This window comes from Lytechinus variegatus, chromosome 7 (genome assembly GCF_018143015.1).
Source record: "Lytechinus variegatus isolate NC3 chromosome 7, Lvar_3.0, whole genome shotgun sequence".
Taxonomy (NCBI): Eukaryota; Metazoa; Echinodermata; class Echinoidea; order Temnopleuroida; family Toxopneustidae; genus Lytechinus; species Lytechinus variegatus.
Genome location: NC_054746.1, coordinates 22100391 through 22116122, shown reverse-complemented (window position 1 = coordinate 22116122; position 15732 = coordinate 22100391). Strand labels below are relative to the sequence as shown.

At 36.7% G+C, this 15732-nt stretch overlaps 1 protein-coding gene across 4 annotated transcripts in view; it reads right to left on the bottom strand.

Annotated features, from left to right (window-relative positions):
* LOC121418758 overlaps nt 1–15732 on the bottom strand; it is a 32237-nt gene that overhangs the window by 6039 nt on the left and 10466 nt on the right. For 2 of the 4 annotated variants that reach the window (XM_041612845.1, XM_041612846.1), the window contains exons 7-14: nt 10105–10203; nt 8549–8683; nt 4953–5169; nt 4225–4570; nt 3612–4078; nt 3195–3436; nt 2474–2620; nt 1967–2128 (exon numbers count right to left, since the gene is read on the bottom strand). In XM_041612845.1, the coding sequence (XP_041468779.1) occupies nt 1967–2128; nt 2474–2620; nt 3195–3436; nt 3612–4078; nt 4225–4570; nt 4953–5169; nt 8549–8683; nt 10105–10203 (1815 nt within the window). Of the gene's footprint in view, nt 1–582; nt 625–779; nt 803–1966; nt 2129–2473; nt 2621–3194; nt 3437–3611; nt 4079–4224; nt 4571–4952; nt 5170–8548; nt 8684–10104; nt 10204–15732 lie in introns of all 4 variants that reach the window. The other 2 variants (XM_041612843.1, XM_041612847.1) reach the window with 2 other exon arrangements.

Below are 15732 nucleotides of genomic sequence, written 5' to 3'. Positions count from 1 at the left end.
AGTAGTTAGTAGTGGTGGTGGTGGTGGTGGTGGTGTAGAAGGCACTAGTAACAGAAAAGGGTCATCATCATAATCGTCGCGTCGTCTTTGTCATCGTCATATTGCAAATGCTTACTTGCAGAATAAGTTTTTAGATCAGGGGACCGTTTCATAAAGCTGTTCATAAGTTAAGAGCGACTTTAAGAACGACTGGTGATCCTTTCTTACGCGCTAAACCATCACCAATTCAATATACCACTTACCGCAAGAAGGGATCACCAGTCGTTCTTAAAGTCGCTCTTAACTTACGAACAGCTTTATGAAACACCCACCCGGTGACATTAAGAATAGGTGCTATACATTCATTAATAGTGACCGGGTGACATGATAATTTTAGTATTATATCAAAGTTGTCAAAGTTGTTGATGATTGGACCTAATTGCAAAAACCAAATGACAATGACCAATCAATGGATTACATGCGAGACTTCGGGATACCTCCTTATGATATTTCCGGGGACAGTGGCCTGTCGTGGTATAATTGCGGGCAGTTTTACATATTCAAGCAATTTTGATATAAATTATGGCGTCTCAATTAACGTACCGTATGCGTTTCCTCCATGAGTGTTTCTACAAAAACAATGCACTGTGAAAGAATTTCGGCGTGTTAGACGAAAATTTTGTATTTGTAAAACTTCCCCGTTATTACAACCATGGTAAAACAAAGGTAGACATTTATGATTTATTAGGGTGCGTTTAAAGTATGATTTTAATATTAGAATGGTATTCGATGTTACCAACCCTTTCTCGTCGATGATTATCTCCTATCAAAAATGGAAGAAAATAAATGTTTATTTGAATTTAATTGAATTGAAATACCCTATATCATCCGTAAATTTTACCATTATTTTAATTATGATTTCGGGATAACATTATAATATCTATATAATAACGACTCGCGGCTGAAAAGGAACTATTCATTCAATAATTATATTGGTAATTAAATAATGAAACAAAATATGCACTGGGCCAAAAAAAAATCAGATACAGATGCCCCTTTTCTGGACCACCATAGACTTATAATACTAACCAACATTTTGTCCGGTTCAACGCAAAATAAACATGATATAGAGTCCATTCATACCTTGGTCACATTTGATCTACGGCGGCCGTACGGCGAGTCGACAACAGCCGTTTTATTAATTTCAATTCAAACCACCTATATGTAGTTGGTACAAAAAATGTTGAAACGGCTGTTGTCGACTCGCCGTACAGCCGCCGTAGAGCAAATGTGACCATGGTATTAATCGCGTATATAGGCCTACAGTCATGTAGAAATAATTAAAAAAAGAAATAGACAATATGCATGGTACATGCAGTTGAGTGAATGCTTCAAAGTTTCTGAAAATATGAGACACAACATGCAGGTTTGATTCAATGAATATCGCATAACAAAAAACGTAAATAAATCATATCAACAGCCAATCCTGTTATATTGATGGAGTTAAAAATTAGAAAAGGAAAAACGAGAGAAGCTGGGATAGGTTTAAATGCTCACTTTGGCCCATCACTGCGAGACATTCCTATTCGTTTTGCATGCAACAAATGGGGGCGAAAAGTTCATAATGCGATGTTTCTGAACACATCGACAACTGAATTCTGAAATTTCCATAAGATTTGCATCCGATCAGCCAGTATAGTAGGCAACGGACTGACAATATCTGCAACGCAGTGGTAACTTGAACACTCCAAGCAAACTTGATGCTTTGTCGACTGGTTACTCGAATCAGGGACAGATATTTTCTGACATCTACCCAAGGCTTGGTAACTCTGACCCCGTCGACTTCATCTCTCAGTTACGTTACTGTCGCCAGTGGACATTATGTTTCGAATTAAAGCAATATAATTGCCATAATTCAAGATAATCACCGATGCAATAATTTCTAGGGCATACATAATACAGCTTCGTTGCGCAACCCGATACTTACATCAGCTAAGAAACTGAACACTGCATTTTCCTGCCAGCTGTCTCCCCCGGTAGAATCTGTCTGTTTGAGAGTGATATTAGCCTTTCCTTGGTGAGCTGTGTTGATAAACTTAACAACCAACATGGTGAATGGAGACTGCCAGAGCTTCTTCTGGGGGACCGTCTGTAAGAAATTCGATTTGGAAGTTTGTTTCATCCAAATTCATTCACATAATTATGCAGTAAACAAAATAGCAAATATCAACTATTTGTGATTATATTTATCATGTGTTATATCATATTACTAGCATTTTTCCTTTTCAACGGGATCCTGACTTGCCTGACCTATAACGTCTTCCAGTGTATCATCTGACCATTGATTTGTTTCCCGTAACACATTAGTTTAGACTAAGGTGTTATAGACAATACACATCATAGCTTAATGATGACTATATCTAAAGTAAATATGAAGTTACGCCTGTTTGTGTCAAATCTAAACTAAAAGAACATTGGTCGATAATTCACTCACCAGCACATCTGGTTGACCATTATCTAGTTGGAGACCATCAAGGTCATGTAAGGTCAACGACAGATCACTCCCATCTCTCTGGATTGAAAATGATGTACTGACGTCACTCAATATGGCGCCGGCATTGAACTCTTTCTCTTCAATGTTCTGTTCAATTCAAGAAAGAAAATAAGAATGGATGTATTTGATGCGACGATATATATATATATATATATATTCTCCTTAAAATTGTTTCTGTTTGTGATATGATTGCCAGTGTCAAAACTCGTGTCTAAAATTATAAGATATATATATTTTAAATTCCTGTTATTTTAATATTTCCCAAATATTTCAATAGGCGAAATTTCGATGGCGTTTTGACATTTTCAAATCAAAATTGAAGGATGTTTACAGTTTGGATGAAATTTTTGTGAAAATTTACATTAAAAAGTAGGTTTTTGAAAATTCCCCCTTTCCTCACTGTTTACGACTGTGATGCCGAACTCAATGTTGACCAAATTAATCTGCAAAATTTTCTCACAACATCAAGATGAAGATTTCGATTTATAGTGATTAAAATCGATTATAATTCACCTACATTTTGAATAGAGAATCTCGGCATGCTAATGTGATTTCATGTTAAAGATAACCAACTCTATGAAGAATAGCCTCATAAAGAGGTGAGCAGGTCCAGAAAATGTTTGGAGAAATGAAAGGAATGTTTGTATTTTTTTTAATTTACCGTCCATACAGAGTCACTGCTGATATTATTGAAGAAATAGATATGCGCTGTAACGACCTCTGTATGAGCACTGGCTCGGGTGAAAATAGCCATCTGCATCGCCTTTCCAAGTATTCCTGGACCATCTAAAAGGAATGTATAGCTTCCCAGATGGATAGTGGTGAGTTGAAGACAACGTTGCTTTACACGGCATGTGATGGCCGCATTCGTCTCGGGTACCTCTCGCCAACAGTCAAGGGTTTCTTGGGGGACAGAATAGTGAAAAAAATAAGGATCAAACACGTGGATAAATATTTCGTGATTGCCAGATGTATTTTTATTGTCCTCACTGATATGACTCAGAAATACATACAGTGCCAGAGAAAATAAGTGTAAATAATGACCCCCCAAGAAAAAAAATCAAGAATATTATCTCACCGTCACTCTGAAGTGTTTTATGCCACAGAGTAACTCTGCATTTGTTCAGGTCACCGATGTTAGCACAATGAGGTATCTCTAACTGCAAAGGTTTCAAAAGCGGTCTGTGGTAGTTGAAACTCCGACATTCAACGACGTGGGCGCTGCAAGCATTGATGCCAGGTAGGTCGTTATCGTTGAACACTGGGCATTCCCGCTGATGTGGTGTCACAGAAATAAAACATTTATTCTCTTTTGGAGTGTCTATGGCTCCGTGTGGTATCCTAAGACAGAAACCAAATGCCTTCACGCATGTCCCATGACCGTCCACCTTTGTGCAAATGATCGGTACGACGTCCATTTCAATGTAGGCAACTTCCTCGTTCTCACTCTCGCTCGATGCATCAGGGAAGTCATCGTCGTCGCTTTGTACATCGCTATTTTGTCGGTCGATACGTGGGACGTAGCCAGGAAGTGTCTCCGGTGGCCTAGACAGATACAGAAGGAAAAAAGAAACATTTTTGTCCAATAATACTACCTTTCAAGCTAATTAGGAGAAAGCAACATTTTACAAGACATTTAGATTACATTGCCAGAAAGTTATCGGGGTTGGATTAACTAAAGTACATCTCACCTTGGCATGACTGGCGGTGGAACGCCGTCAGAACTCGGTCTGAAGATTGGTTGAAGATATCCTTGTGAGTCTCTGTCAGAGACATCGGAGCTTATTCTCCTAGCAGGTGAATGGGAACGGGGGCTTGGTATCGGTGGATCAAGCAATGGAACCGAAACTTGTGAGATAACTCTTTGCTTGACTTCGGGCTTCGGAACTTCGGGCTGCGGAACTGCGGGTTTTTGTATATCAACCTTAGGGACGTCGGGCAAGGAGTCCTTCGTTGATCTTGAGTTCAATTGTACCTTGGTTGGAGGAGATGGTAAAGGGTTTCTACTTGAAGGCCTAGGCGGTGGTTGCGGCCGAGCTAGAGAACAAAATGAGGATCAAGTCGAAATCTATTTGACATTGGAACAAATACACAACAGGATATAACCATGTAATTTAGAAACATTTTCAGTACTTAAACACAGATGTTTGAGGTTCTACTTCTATGGGATTGGGAGAGCTAAATATTCCACCTTCTTGAGATTCGTTCAGTTTACTGGAGCATGACTGTTTAAGTTAACTTCTGACGGACCAAGTTAAAAGATCATCTTGAGTACAGGGGGGGGGGGGGTAAAAAGAGTGATGAAGGACCTTTAGGCTGTTAAAGTAAAATAAATGTGGAAGTTCTTGGATGTAAGTTAAGAAACATGAAGCACGATACTAGTAATCAATTCCACTTGCGTATAAAATCGCGTACATACCTTGACACTTGTTTGGATTACACGCCCTAAAGAGGGCTCGATACCAGGCTTGTCTCTCTGATTCTGTATCTGCGCTGAAAGTGAACACTCTTCCAGGAGTCTTCAGAAGAAAATGAAAGCCACCCTTGGGCCATTGAGGATGATGATCACCGGTCATTATCAATGAAAAACCTTCAGTGTGGGAACCTAGTCTGACTACCTTGATAGGATTAGCGTCCTGTCAAAAGAATCCATGATAAATTTTATTTGAAGTATTGTGGTATTAGATGATCGTTGTGTTAAAAACTGTATAAACGCACCAAATCAACAATGTATTCTTCATTTTATCTTTCAAGTAAGTTTAAAAAACACAGTTCGGTTAATAGTTTTAAATGTCTATTTCATTGTGTTGTTATATTTCGCTTTTCCATGCAGTCTCAGAACACGATGAAAGGATGAAATTAACATACGAATTCTTGAAAATTCATGAAATAATCTACCTCGTGAGTAAAATGCATATGAAAATCGAATAGATAATGCATCCCACAAAAAACGAAACCGGATTTATCGATGATTTATCATAACTTAGTCACAAATACAATAGACAAATTACCTACAGTTGTAAAGCTTAGAATCTCTTCCATGGGTGTCGATCACGGGGGGGATGGGGGGGATATATCCCCCCCCCAATATTTCAAGTGGGGGGGATGGCCTGTATTATCATCCCCCCAATAATTTAGGGTAGAAAAATTATAATAATGATGATGAAAAAATGAAAAGTTTGATCATGATGATTATAGTATGCCATCAATCAATTTGTTTCCCTCGCAATTTGTGTATATTGTTATTAAATAAAAACAATCTTTTTCAGGACTATTAAACAGATGGGTGGAGGTTCAAGATGAAAAAGAATGAAATGTTCATGTATCTGATATTTTTTAACACATGACATAAAAGGACCCCAACGAAAATCAACTTTTGTTGATTGGGTGTTCCATCCCACCAGTGGTGAATAAATTAATTTAAATATCATTAACTCAAAAGGGTGGAAAAATAAACGGGAGTAAAAGGGTGGCAAGATAAATAAAGGAATGACGGTAAGCCCGATGGCGCACGAGAAGCCACACAGGTTGTAATTTGTGCTAGTCTTAATTGGTCCGAATCTGCATTTTATCATCATGCATTAAGAAGAATAAAGATATTGCCAGTCAGGTTAGATTTAAGAGAGAAGTTGTATACACAGAGGCGTCGATCCTGGGTGGGGGGGGGGGGCAGGGGGCGATCGCCCCACCAATGAAAATATTGGGGGGCAAACATATCGTTTTGCCCCCCCAATAATTCCGCATGTGCAACTAAAAAATAAAATAAGATTGTAATGCTACACTGAAATCAGCAAGCGAGATTGAGATACCAACTCGATCTTGATTTAAAATCATGCTCAAAATGTCTGCTTTTCAGATTGGAATATAAAAATTTTCAGCTCGCGCTTCGCGCTCGCATCATGTACCAAAACCCCATACTTTTCATGATTATATAGGTGAATATAATGTCCCGTTTTCAATTCTAAACCTCAAAAGAACTTTGATTTTGCAATAATCTTTTGTTGGATATATATCTTCCATTAAAATGTCCTTTTTTCCAGATCAAAATATCAAAATTTTCAGCTCGCGCTCGCATCTAGGCCTATTGTTCTTCTAGATACCCATCTTAATCATTGGTACCAAAAATGCTTAGAATATCAAGCTTTCAGGTCAGAATATAGAGAAATTTCAGCTCGCTCTCTAGTGAGATACATGTATCGACCCTCCTCATGAGTTACTACAAACAAACGTAAACAGGTACATTTTTCCTGTTTTCATGACATACTAAAAAAATTTAGCTCGCGCTTCGCGCTCGCATTGTTGGTGAAGGTGAGATATGTGTCTCTTTCTCATGAGTTATATATATATACATATATATATATATATTGTGATCGAGCGCCTTTGGATCGTTGATTCATAATTTTGCCCCCCATCTGAAAAATGGATCGACGCCCCTGTGTATACATCATGCTCAATAAACAGATCACTATGTACATGGTCCAGTCAATTTTTGTCATTTTTTCTCGGTATGAGTTTAGAATAGGCTTACTTGTAACACAAATTGAATTTTCAAAAAAATTATACAAGTATAGTACACTACAACAATGAAGGAATTTCCAAGAACACCATGCATATTAACCACTCCCAAATGTCCTAACTTGTGATTTTATATAGTGGGGGTAATGTTGAAATATCCCCATCCACAAGAACATTTGTGTCAATCATCCCCCCAACCAAGAATACCGATCGACACCCATGATCTCTTCATTCATCGGAAATTACTTTGATTATTCCTCATTCACGCATGAGTGATCAAAAACAATTTGAAGAAAGGATACCAAAAACTCATATTTGGCGGGGAGTATCTGAATTTCAAAAAGAAAATCGCATTCCTAAAACGTTCAATATCTGCTCTTTTATTTGATACCTTAATCACAGCAACTTGTTAGAAGTGAAAAAAGTTCTGTTCCCTCGAAACAATGCTTGTATTTTCACAATTTCTTGAAATAAACGTGTTTTCACCGGTTTCCCACAGAATCTATCGCACGGCCTAATGCATGGCTGATCGTCAACAAAACGGAGTGTCGAGTGACTCGGAACGCTAGCCTCTCAAACCTCTCCATTTCATGAAATTATTAAAATTCAAGCTTTATTTCAAATAAGCATAACTTTGTTATTTCTTTACCATTTTTTTGTAATTGAGTTATCAAATTAAAGAGCAGATATTGAACTTTTTAAAAATATGGTTTTCTTTTTGAAACCCAGATACAGCCTGCCAAGTGACTTTGTGGTATTCCCTCTTCAAATTGTTTTTGCTCACTCGTGCGTGAATGAGAAATAATCTAAGTAATAAAAGAGATGAAAGAGGGATTCTAAGCTTTACAATCGTAGGTCACTTGTCTATTGTATTTGTGATTAAGATATCATCAATAAATCTCGGTTTCGTTTTTTCTGGGACGTACTGTATTAACAAACATCAACAATTAACCATGTATAAACATTAGGATAAATCGTTATGTTTGGAATCCATCCCTATAAAAACGTATTTTTTCACACTTGGATGAAAATGAAACAAGTCTGTGCGAAAATGTGTGTGTGTATATATATATATATATATATATATATATATATATATAAAATCAAAATTAGTAGGAATCTAGAATAATAGTCGAGACCAAACAATTTTTGGAACCCATTACTTCCTTATTCAAATAGAAAACAAACCCAAGAGGGATTAGTATTCAGCTATTGTTGCTACTAACTATACATGACACACATGGGCGGAAATCCCAGGGGGACACGTCCCCCGACCCAAAATAGTAGGGGGAACACAATATCAAATGTCCTCCCACCCCCGCCAATCTATTTCTAGTTTGGTCTTTTATGATGGAAAGAAATACATCATTCAAAATCAAAATAAAACATGTATTTTGGACGAGATGACCATAACTTTTTTTTTTGCTTGTCAAATTTTCCAGCCCCTGGTCCCCCTAACTTTGGGAAAGAGATTTCCGCCCTTGGTGACACAATACTTACCAGCTCATTGTTGAAGTACATGAAGCTTTTACCGTAAAGGATACACCATCTTCTCCTGAAAGCCCTCCTAGCTGAACTATCAGTCTTCTGTAAAGAGCCTTCCAAGAGAATTTCATGGTTCAGATTTCGGAGAATCTGTGCAGAGTTCAAAAATAAAATTGTTTGTTACAGAGCCAATGTCTCTACTTTTTACGGGCAATGTTCATAACGTGCATTGATTGTGTCCTATAGCGATGTCAGTCTGAAACGGTTTTGTAAAATACTGGTGTCAGACTTGTGTCTGTTTTTATTCTTGTCTGGTGTCGGTATGCTTGGTGTCAGCCTAGTTAGTTTGTCAGCATGATCCTGGTCTCGTTTAAGTCCGGTGTAGGTTAAAAGACGGGCAGTCTGCAGTCGCTTTGGTGTCAATGAATTGGTGTACAGGCCTGGTATTATTCATCTTAACTCCCATTTCAAGTAAAAGCCGAATCGGCATGATCGCTACTAGCTTATCGACCTCTAGATGCTATTTTCATCTCTCCAAGAAAAGTGTCGTTATTCTTTTCATTTCTTGATTTAGGAAACATCCCTTTTAACCGAATGCTAATACAGTGTATATTCAAATCTTTCGGTAATCTTTGTTTGATATGAAACGACGGGAATGGGTCATTCTATGGTGCAGTTATCCTTTAGTTTCACTCTTTACATAATTATATTCTACTGGTTGTGGTAGAAAATACATTATCATTAATGTGAAAGGATTATTTCATTTGTTTTCTTCTATTATCTCTTTATTTTAGGTTCATTCAATTTATAGCGAATCCATTTTTTTGTTACTGATAAAACCGCAAATCGATGCAAACGTTTGATTTTTATCCATGCATGATGATTAATGAATGGTGAAATCAACGCTACATCGCCGACATTGATTGCACTTTTTGTTCGCAGCATGCTCAAAACGCGTGGTTTTAGATCTTTTTATTCTCTTAACTCATGATTTCCATTGTAAAATAATAATAGCAGTGCCTTTTTAAAGCGCCATGAGCACCGAAAGGTGGACCTGTGCGCTATATAAGTAGCCACCATTATTATTATTATTATTGTGAGAATAGTTAAACCATCTGTTAATAGCTCTATGGTTAAACGGTGGAGAATAATATTGCTGTATTCGGTGTCTGAAATACACCTCTACGTGTCAGTACGTGGACAAAGGGGAGGAAAAAAGCAACAACAAGCGTAGAAACGAAGTCAGAGGAGAAGAAGAAGTAAATAACTGCACTAGAATAATAACCCGTGATGAACAAATTTTAGATGATATTCGACAAAAATAAGATTTCATAAATTTGGAAAGGGTGAAGGAGCGCAGAGAAGCTACTCGGTTTCCAACCCCCAAATTATAGACACACAATGAATAATAACAAGCCCCAAAAAATAATTATAGGTTTTTCACTTGGTAGGACACCAAGCGTTTTGTTTGAATGTTGGTCCATAAAATATTTTAGCACAATACTTGTTTGCAGAGCTCTCGTTTCTGACTAAACCGGGTTCGTTTCGTGTTTATATTAGGTTATATTTACCTGCTGTTCATCGATAGGTTGTCTAGACTCCATTGTGGTGTTGAACCTGGCAACCCAGAACTTGACAATGCAAATAGCTTGGTACCACTCTATCATATCCTAGAGAGTGAGAGAGAGACAGAGGGGGAGAGAGGAGGGGAGGGGGGAGGGAAGAAGGGGGAGATTGGGGGTGGGGGAAAGATGGAAAAAAATTACGGGGTAAAAACGAGACAGTCTCTGTAATAGCTCCATGGTATAATGACACTTTGTCTGTACTGTGTGCATTAGGTTAGAATACAGTTGGACAATATTTGACTTCAATTCCTTGTAAATTTACACTGTTCCTTATCGGGTAATTTATCTTTTATGATCCCAAATCCATAGTTATAGAGAAAATTCACGGTGGAATTCCGACGGGGGGCTTGAGCGGGAGGGGGGAAACGATTTTGTTTTTTTACTGGGGCTGCTGATGTAAATTTGAAAAGTAAAAAAAAAGGTTTTCACTACTAAATGGAGGTCCAATTGGAAATTTGAAAAGCTAAAATAAAAAGGTTTCACTAGAAAACGAAAGTCATTTTGGTTACACCCCTCCTCTTTACACACCTTCCAGAATACCTGGGGGTGCTGCCTATGGAGAATAATACACGTACAAGTAGCACTCCAAACCCTGCCAAAGGAAAAAAAGCATCCCACGGGCCACGGGGAGGTCTAGTTGATCCAATGCCTTAACCCTATCTAGGCCGGGGTATTTTGGGAGTTCATAATTATGGCCGGGGGGGGGGGGCTGTCGACCGCGCGATCGCGCTGAAAATTGGCACGCGGGTTGCCTAGGACATAATCTACAAGATTGTATAGTAATTTATTTCATGCAAATTGCTATTAAGTGATTATGCTAATTTATGCGTAATCAGTATGCACAATCATACTTTTTTCCTCTAACTCCTTAAATAAAGCTCCAAATGTACTAATTTTTGGCATAGAAACTCATTGTGGTGTTCTTAGCAAGTATACATGAAACAAATTGTGATATCAAATCATTTTCTTATGTATTATATTGTTTTTTGCAATGTCTTATGTATTTCTCTGTTTTTTAATTGACCTTTTGTTTTTCTTTTTTTTCAATGAAATTAGTTGGGAACTATTCTGTGATCATAAGAAGTATAAAATAAATACATTTAGATCAGCAAAACTAAAAATAATCATGCATTTATGAATTTTGGTTGAAAACACAATTTGCATTGACTTTGTACACGAAATCACGTTTTTGAGCAATTATTGGTCTGACATGCACTTAGTAATGTTGCGTAATTTCGGAACCACGTACCCGGGTGACGTAAAATTGGTCTCAAAAGTTGCGCAAGACTTGAAAGTAAAAATTCAGCGAGCGGCGCGGTCAAAACATTTCGCGCGGCGAAAATATCGCGCGATTCGTTGAGGGGGGCCTCGGAGGCCCCCCCGCGGCCTAGATAGGGTTAAATGGCACAATGGCAGAGTAGTGGAAAATACGATATCCAGAATGACTATTTACTTCAGCGATGTGCCCTTACAAAGATGCTGTAATTGTGGTAATGATTATTAATCGTCATTAGGGTGTGACTGGAATGAAAGCCATCGATCTCGCCATTGTTTACCTACAGGCTGAGGAATATTCCTTTAAGTCTAGGTGAAAAAACAAAACTAACACAAGATATTTTTTTCGAGTGTATCAAATTTTGTTTCCAATACACAGATTTAATTAAAAATGTCAAAAAACTGAATTCTAGTTCACGACAGTTTCTCTGTATTTTATTAAAAACAATGTATAAGGTTCTTCAACCCTTTCATATTCTCTGCACCGCTGTTTCTCTTTCTTTCTTTCTTTCTTTCTTTCTTACCTCTCTCATCTACCCCTCTCCTATCCTCTCTTTCTTCCACGCCTGTCAGGCTACCCTCTCCAATCCACCTCTATACCTCTCTCTACCCCTCCCCCCCCCTCTCTCCCTCATCCTCTCTCTTTCTCTCTATCTCCTGCTCACTCCATAACTGTCTTGCTTCCTTCCTTGTTCGTCTTTTTAAAGTTCTATCTTTGAAGGTGACAACCTTTCACTTCTTCAAAAAAACGCTCAGGTAAATTAATGATAACACAATAGCTTCCCGTCCATTATGATTCATACACCATGTTAGTTCCATTATCTGCATTGTTAAGCTATATTGGAGTAAGGAAGCTGTAAAAAGGGTTTTATGAACGAGAAATAGAGAATTTCCTTAAATGTATTGGTACTACGTTGACCTTGGTATGATTATCACTGATGATTACGAATACTTTTCAAGTTATTCAGTGTTAATCCTGATCGTTATTCATCATGTCACATATTTTTTTATATAGTAGACTTATTCTAATAATTTGGATATTTTAGAACCACATTTAGGTATTTCTTTTAATTGTATTCAATTAACTTCACTGAAATTTGTCGATGTACTGAAAAAAAACTGGAAACCAAGAGTACTAAGTCATGATAAAAGTAATAAAATAAAAATAAAAATATGTATGTTCAAATGTTCAGAAAAAACCCTATTGTGAAATCTTGTTAAACATGCAATTGTAAAATGGTGCCGTTCCCTATATCCTAGAAAAAAAATTAGGTCCTGTATAGGTTGGTTAGGATATGAACATACCAACATACCAACATCGTTTGAATCTTATTTGTTATATGTTAAATCATGAATATTTTCTTTTTTTTTACTCTGGATGAAAGGGGTCAATGAAGTATGAATTAAAAAAAAGAAAAACATACCAACTGCTCGTTAAAACTAAATTACACTCAATTCGAAAGGAATATTTCTTAAAGGTAAGTCCACCCCAGAAAAATGATAATTTGAATAAAAAGAGACAAATCCAACGAGCAAAACGCTAAAATTTCATCAAATTCGGATGTAAAATAAGAAAGCTATGACATTTTAAATTTTCGCTTATTTTTCACAAAACAGTGATATGCACATCTCAGTGACATGCAAATGAGACAGTCCACGATGTCCATCACTCACTATTTCTTTTTTTTTTTCGAATTATACAATATTTCATTTCTTACAGATTTGACAATAAGGACTAACTTGACTGAACCATATAGTATTAAAACAATGCTAATTCCACATGTTCAGGGAGGAATTAATCTTTGTTTCATTTGACAATGAGGAGAACATTAGAATATTTCATAATAAAATACAAAAGAAATAGTTAGTGGATGACGTCATCAGTCTCCTCATTTGCATATTGACCAGGATATACATATAACTGTTTTGTGAAATTAAGCAAAACTTTAAAATATCATGATTTTCTTATTTTAAATTCGATTTTGATGAAATTTTCAGTGTTATGTTTGTTGGATTTTTCTCTTTTTATTCAAATCAACTAATGGTTGGGTTGGACTTGTCCTTTAACCAAAGAAAAGGTTCTTAGTTAAAGTCCTGAGAGCGTAGATAATCTTCACAGTTCAGAAAATATCAGTGGAAGTAAAAAAAAAAATGCGATGCTCAAATCCCCCCCCCCTCAACAACCCATGTACTTTTGTTTCAAAAGGTACACACAAAAACAAAAATGACATAAGCAAAACAAAAAACAATGCAAAGTATACCCGATCGTCTATGGGCGCCATATTCAATAAAATAAAAATGTGCTTAGCATGCCCTATTATGGTAAACAGGAAAGAAAAAAAAAGAGAAAACCAAAGATAAAATTTCGACCTAAATAGTAATAAAAAAAAATTGTCGAAACACTTCAAATTAATTCCAAAGATACGTATTTATCCAACGGAAATAACCAGTGCATTTTCCTAAAACAGTAATAACCAGCTCAGAATCAAAGGAAATGGCATATAGTTTTGATTTTGTTTGTTGTAGTTTCATTTTTGGAAGAGGGAAGTGTAATGAGATTACCATTGTAGTTATCATTACTTATCACCTGTGCCTGGGAGGCGAAAAGCGAACTGAATTACTATGACCCACAGGTCTATCCTCTCGATATGACTGATCGGGGCGTGACCCTGGGAAGTGGGGGCGCGTACCCCAAAATTCTCGGGCTTGGGGGTGCTGAGTGTATTATTCTCCATAGGTATCACAGCACCCTAAGGTATTCTGGAAGATGTGTAAAAATTGAAAATGTAACCAAAATGACACCCGTTTTGTAGTGACCTTTTTTTTTATAACTTCTTTGACAATTATGATATAAGTGGTCACCCTTCACTTCCCTATACGCCATATTTTATAATATTGGATGAAAATTAAATATTTCATATTTAAAATGATAAAATACAAATAAAATAAAGAATGTGTGATGCTATCGCCCCCTAATTGTTGCTGCATATCTCATATTTTTTAAATGTAAAGCTTTTGAATTATTTTTTTATTTGAAAGATTCTACACAATCCAATTTCTTGAGATAAATCAACTCGATGATAAACACCTGATATTTTCACTGAATATTACATCATGAGCTACTTCAATTGAATATGAATATATTTTCATTTTGGTAACTCTTTAGGTATTTCATGTAATTGTATATGATGTATAATCTGCCCTGCTTGCGTCAGTAATGTGACCATGTTATTGGCTCTCCTTTAATGTATAACATGTACATGTGTTACTTTTCACACTGTTCGTTTATTGCTTTTCATACAATAAAATTATTAAAAATATGAAAAGTCTCATACTGGATAATCTGTTGTTAATTATCGATCGAAAATGAAATACCAATAGTTGTTCTTGTAATATTAAAATAATACATGAAAGTATAATTTTCTCACTGATGAGGGTTGCTTTAAAATGAAGTAGTGATATTTTGATTATTTACGCCATTGACTAACCTAAAATTAATCAAATATTCCCAAAAGTCTATATACGGTATTAGAGAAACACCAATATCCCTTTCTTGCTGGGCGAAAGTGAAAATAGGAAACATTAACAATATAAAACTATTCTAAGAATTGTTTTTGACGAGCTTTCGACTTGGAGCGGAAAAGGGAAACGAAATAAACTGCATGGCACGCAATCAAGTATTAATTGAAACGATCATTTTATAGACAATACAGTGATGGATAATGGAAGCTGTGATAGATTACAAACCCTTTAATTATTGTTTTTGTTCATGTCAAGAGTTGGAGAATAAAATGCTTGATATGGACTGTCTTTTCACGCCGAAAGTTTGCTTGACCCGGCTTCTAAAGCCACATTCATGAGTACAGGAAAATGAGAATTTTATCGTCTAACGACACCGCTTACTTTAGTATCATCCAAAATAAATCATAGCTAAGTGCATAAATAACAATCCATTATCCTGTTAACCTGAAAATCGATTTCATTAAGTTTTCTTTTAATTAAAGTCAGTTTTGTTCACCCATGTCCTTTGCAATACACTATTGGTAGATCAATTGCCGGGGGCCGCCCCCCCCCCCGGTCACGAATGATCATCCACCGTGCAAGAGAAGGGCACTGGGACCCCGCCTCTGGATCCTACATGTCCTCAGTATAATCATTACTTCTGTTTTTTTTTTACTGGGAATTACAAGAAAGTTTGGCAACAAATGAACGCAGGTCAGTTACATATGACTTTCACTTGATGTTGGGACTTGATTTGGAATCGAAAGCATAAATTTCCATTAACGCCTTATACTGTCT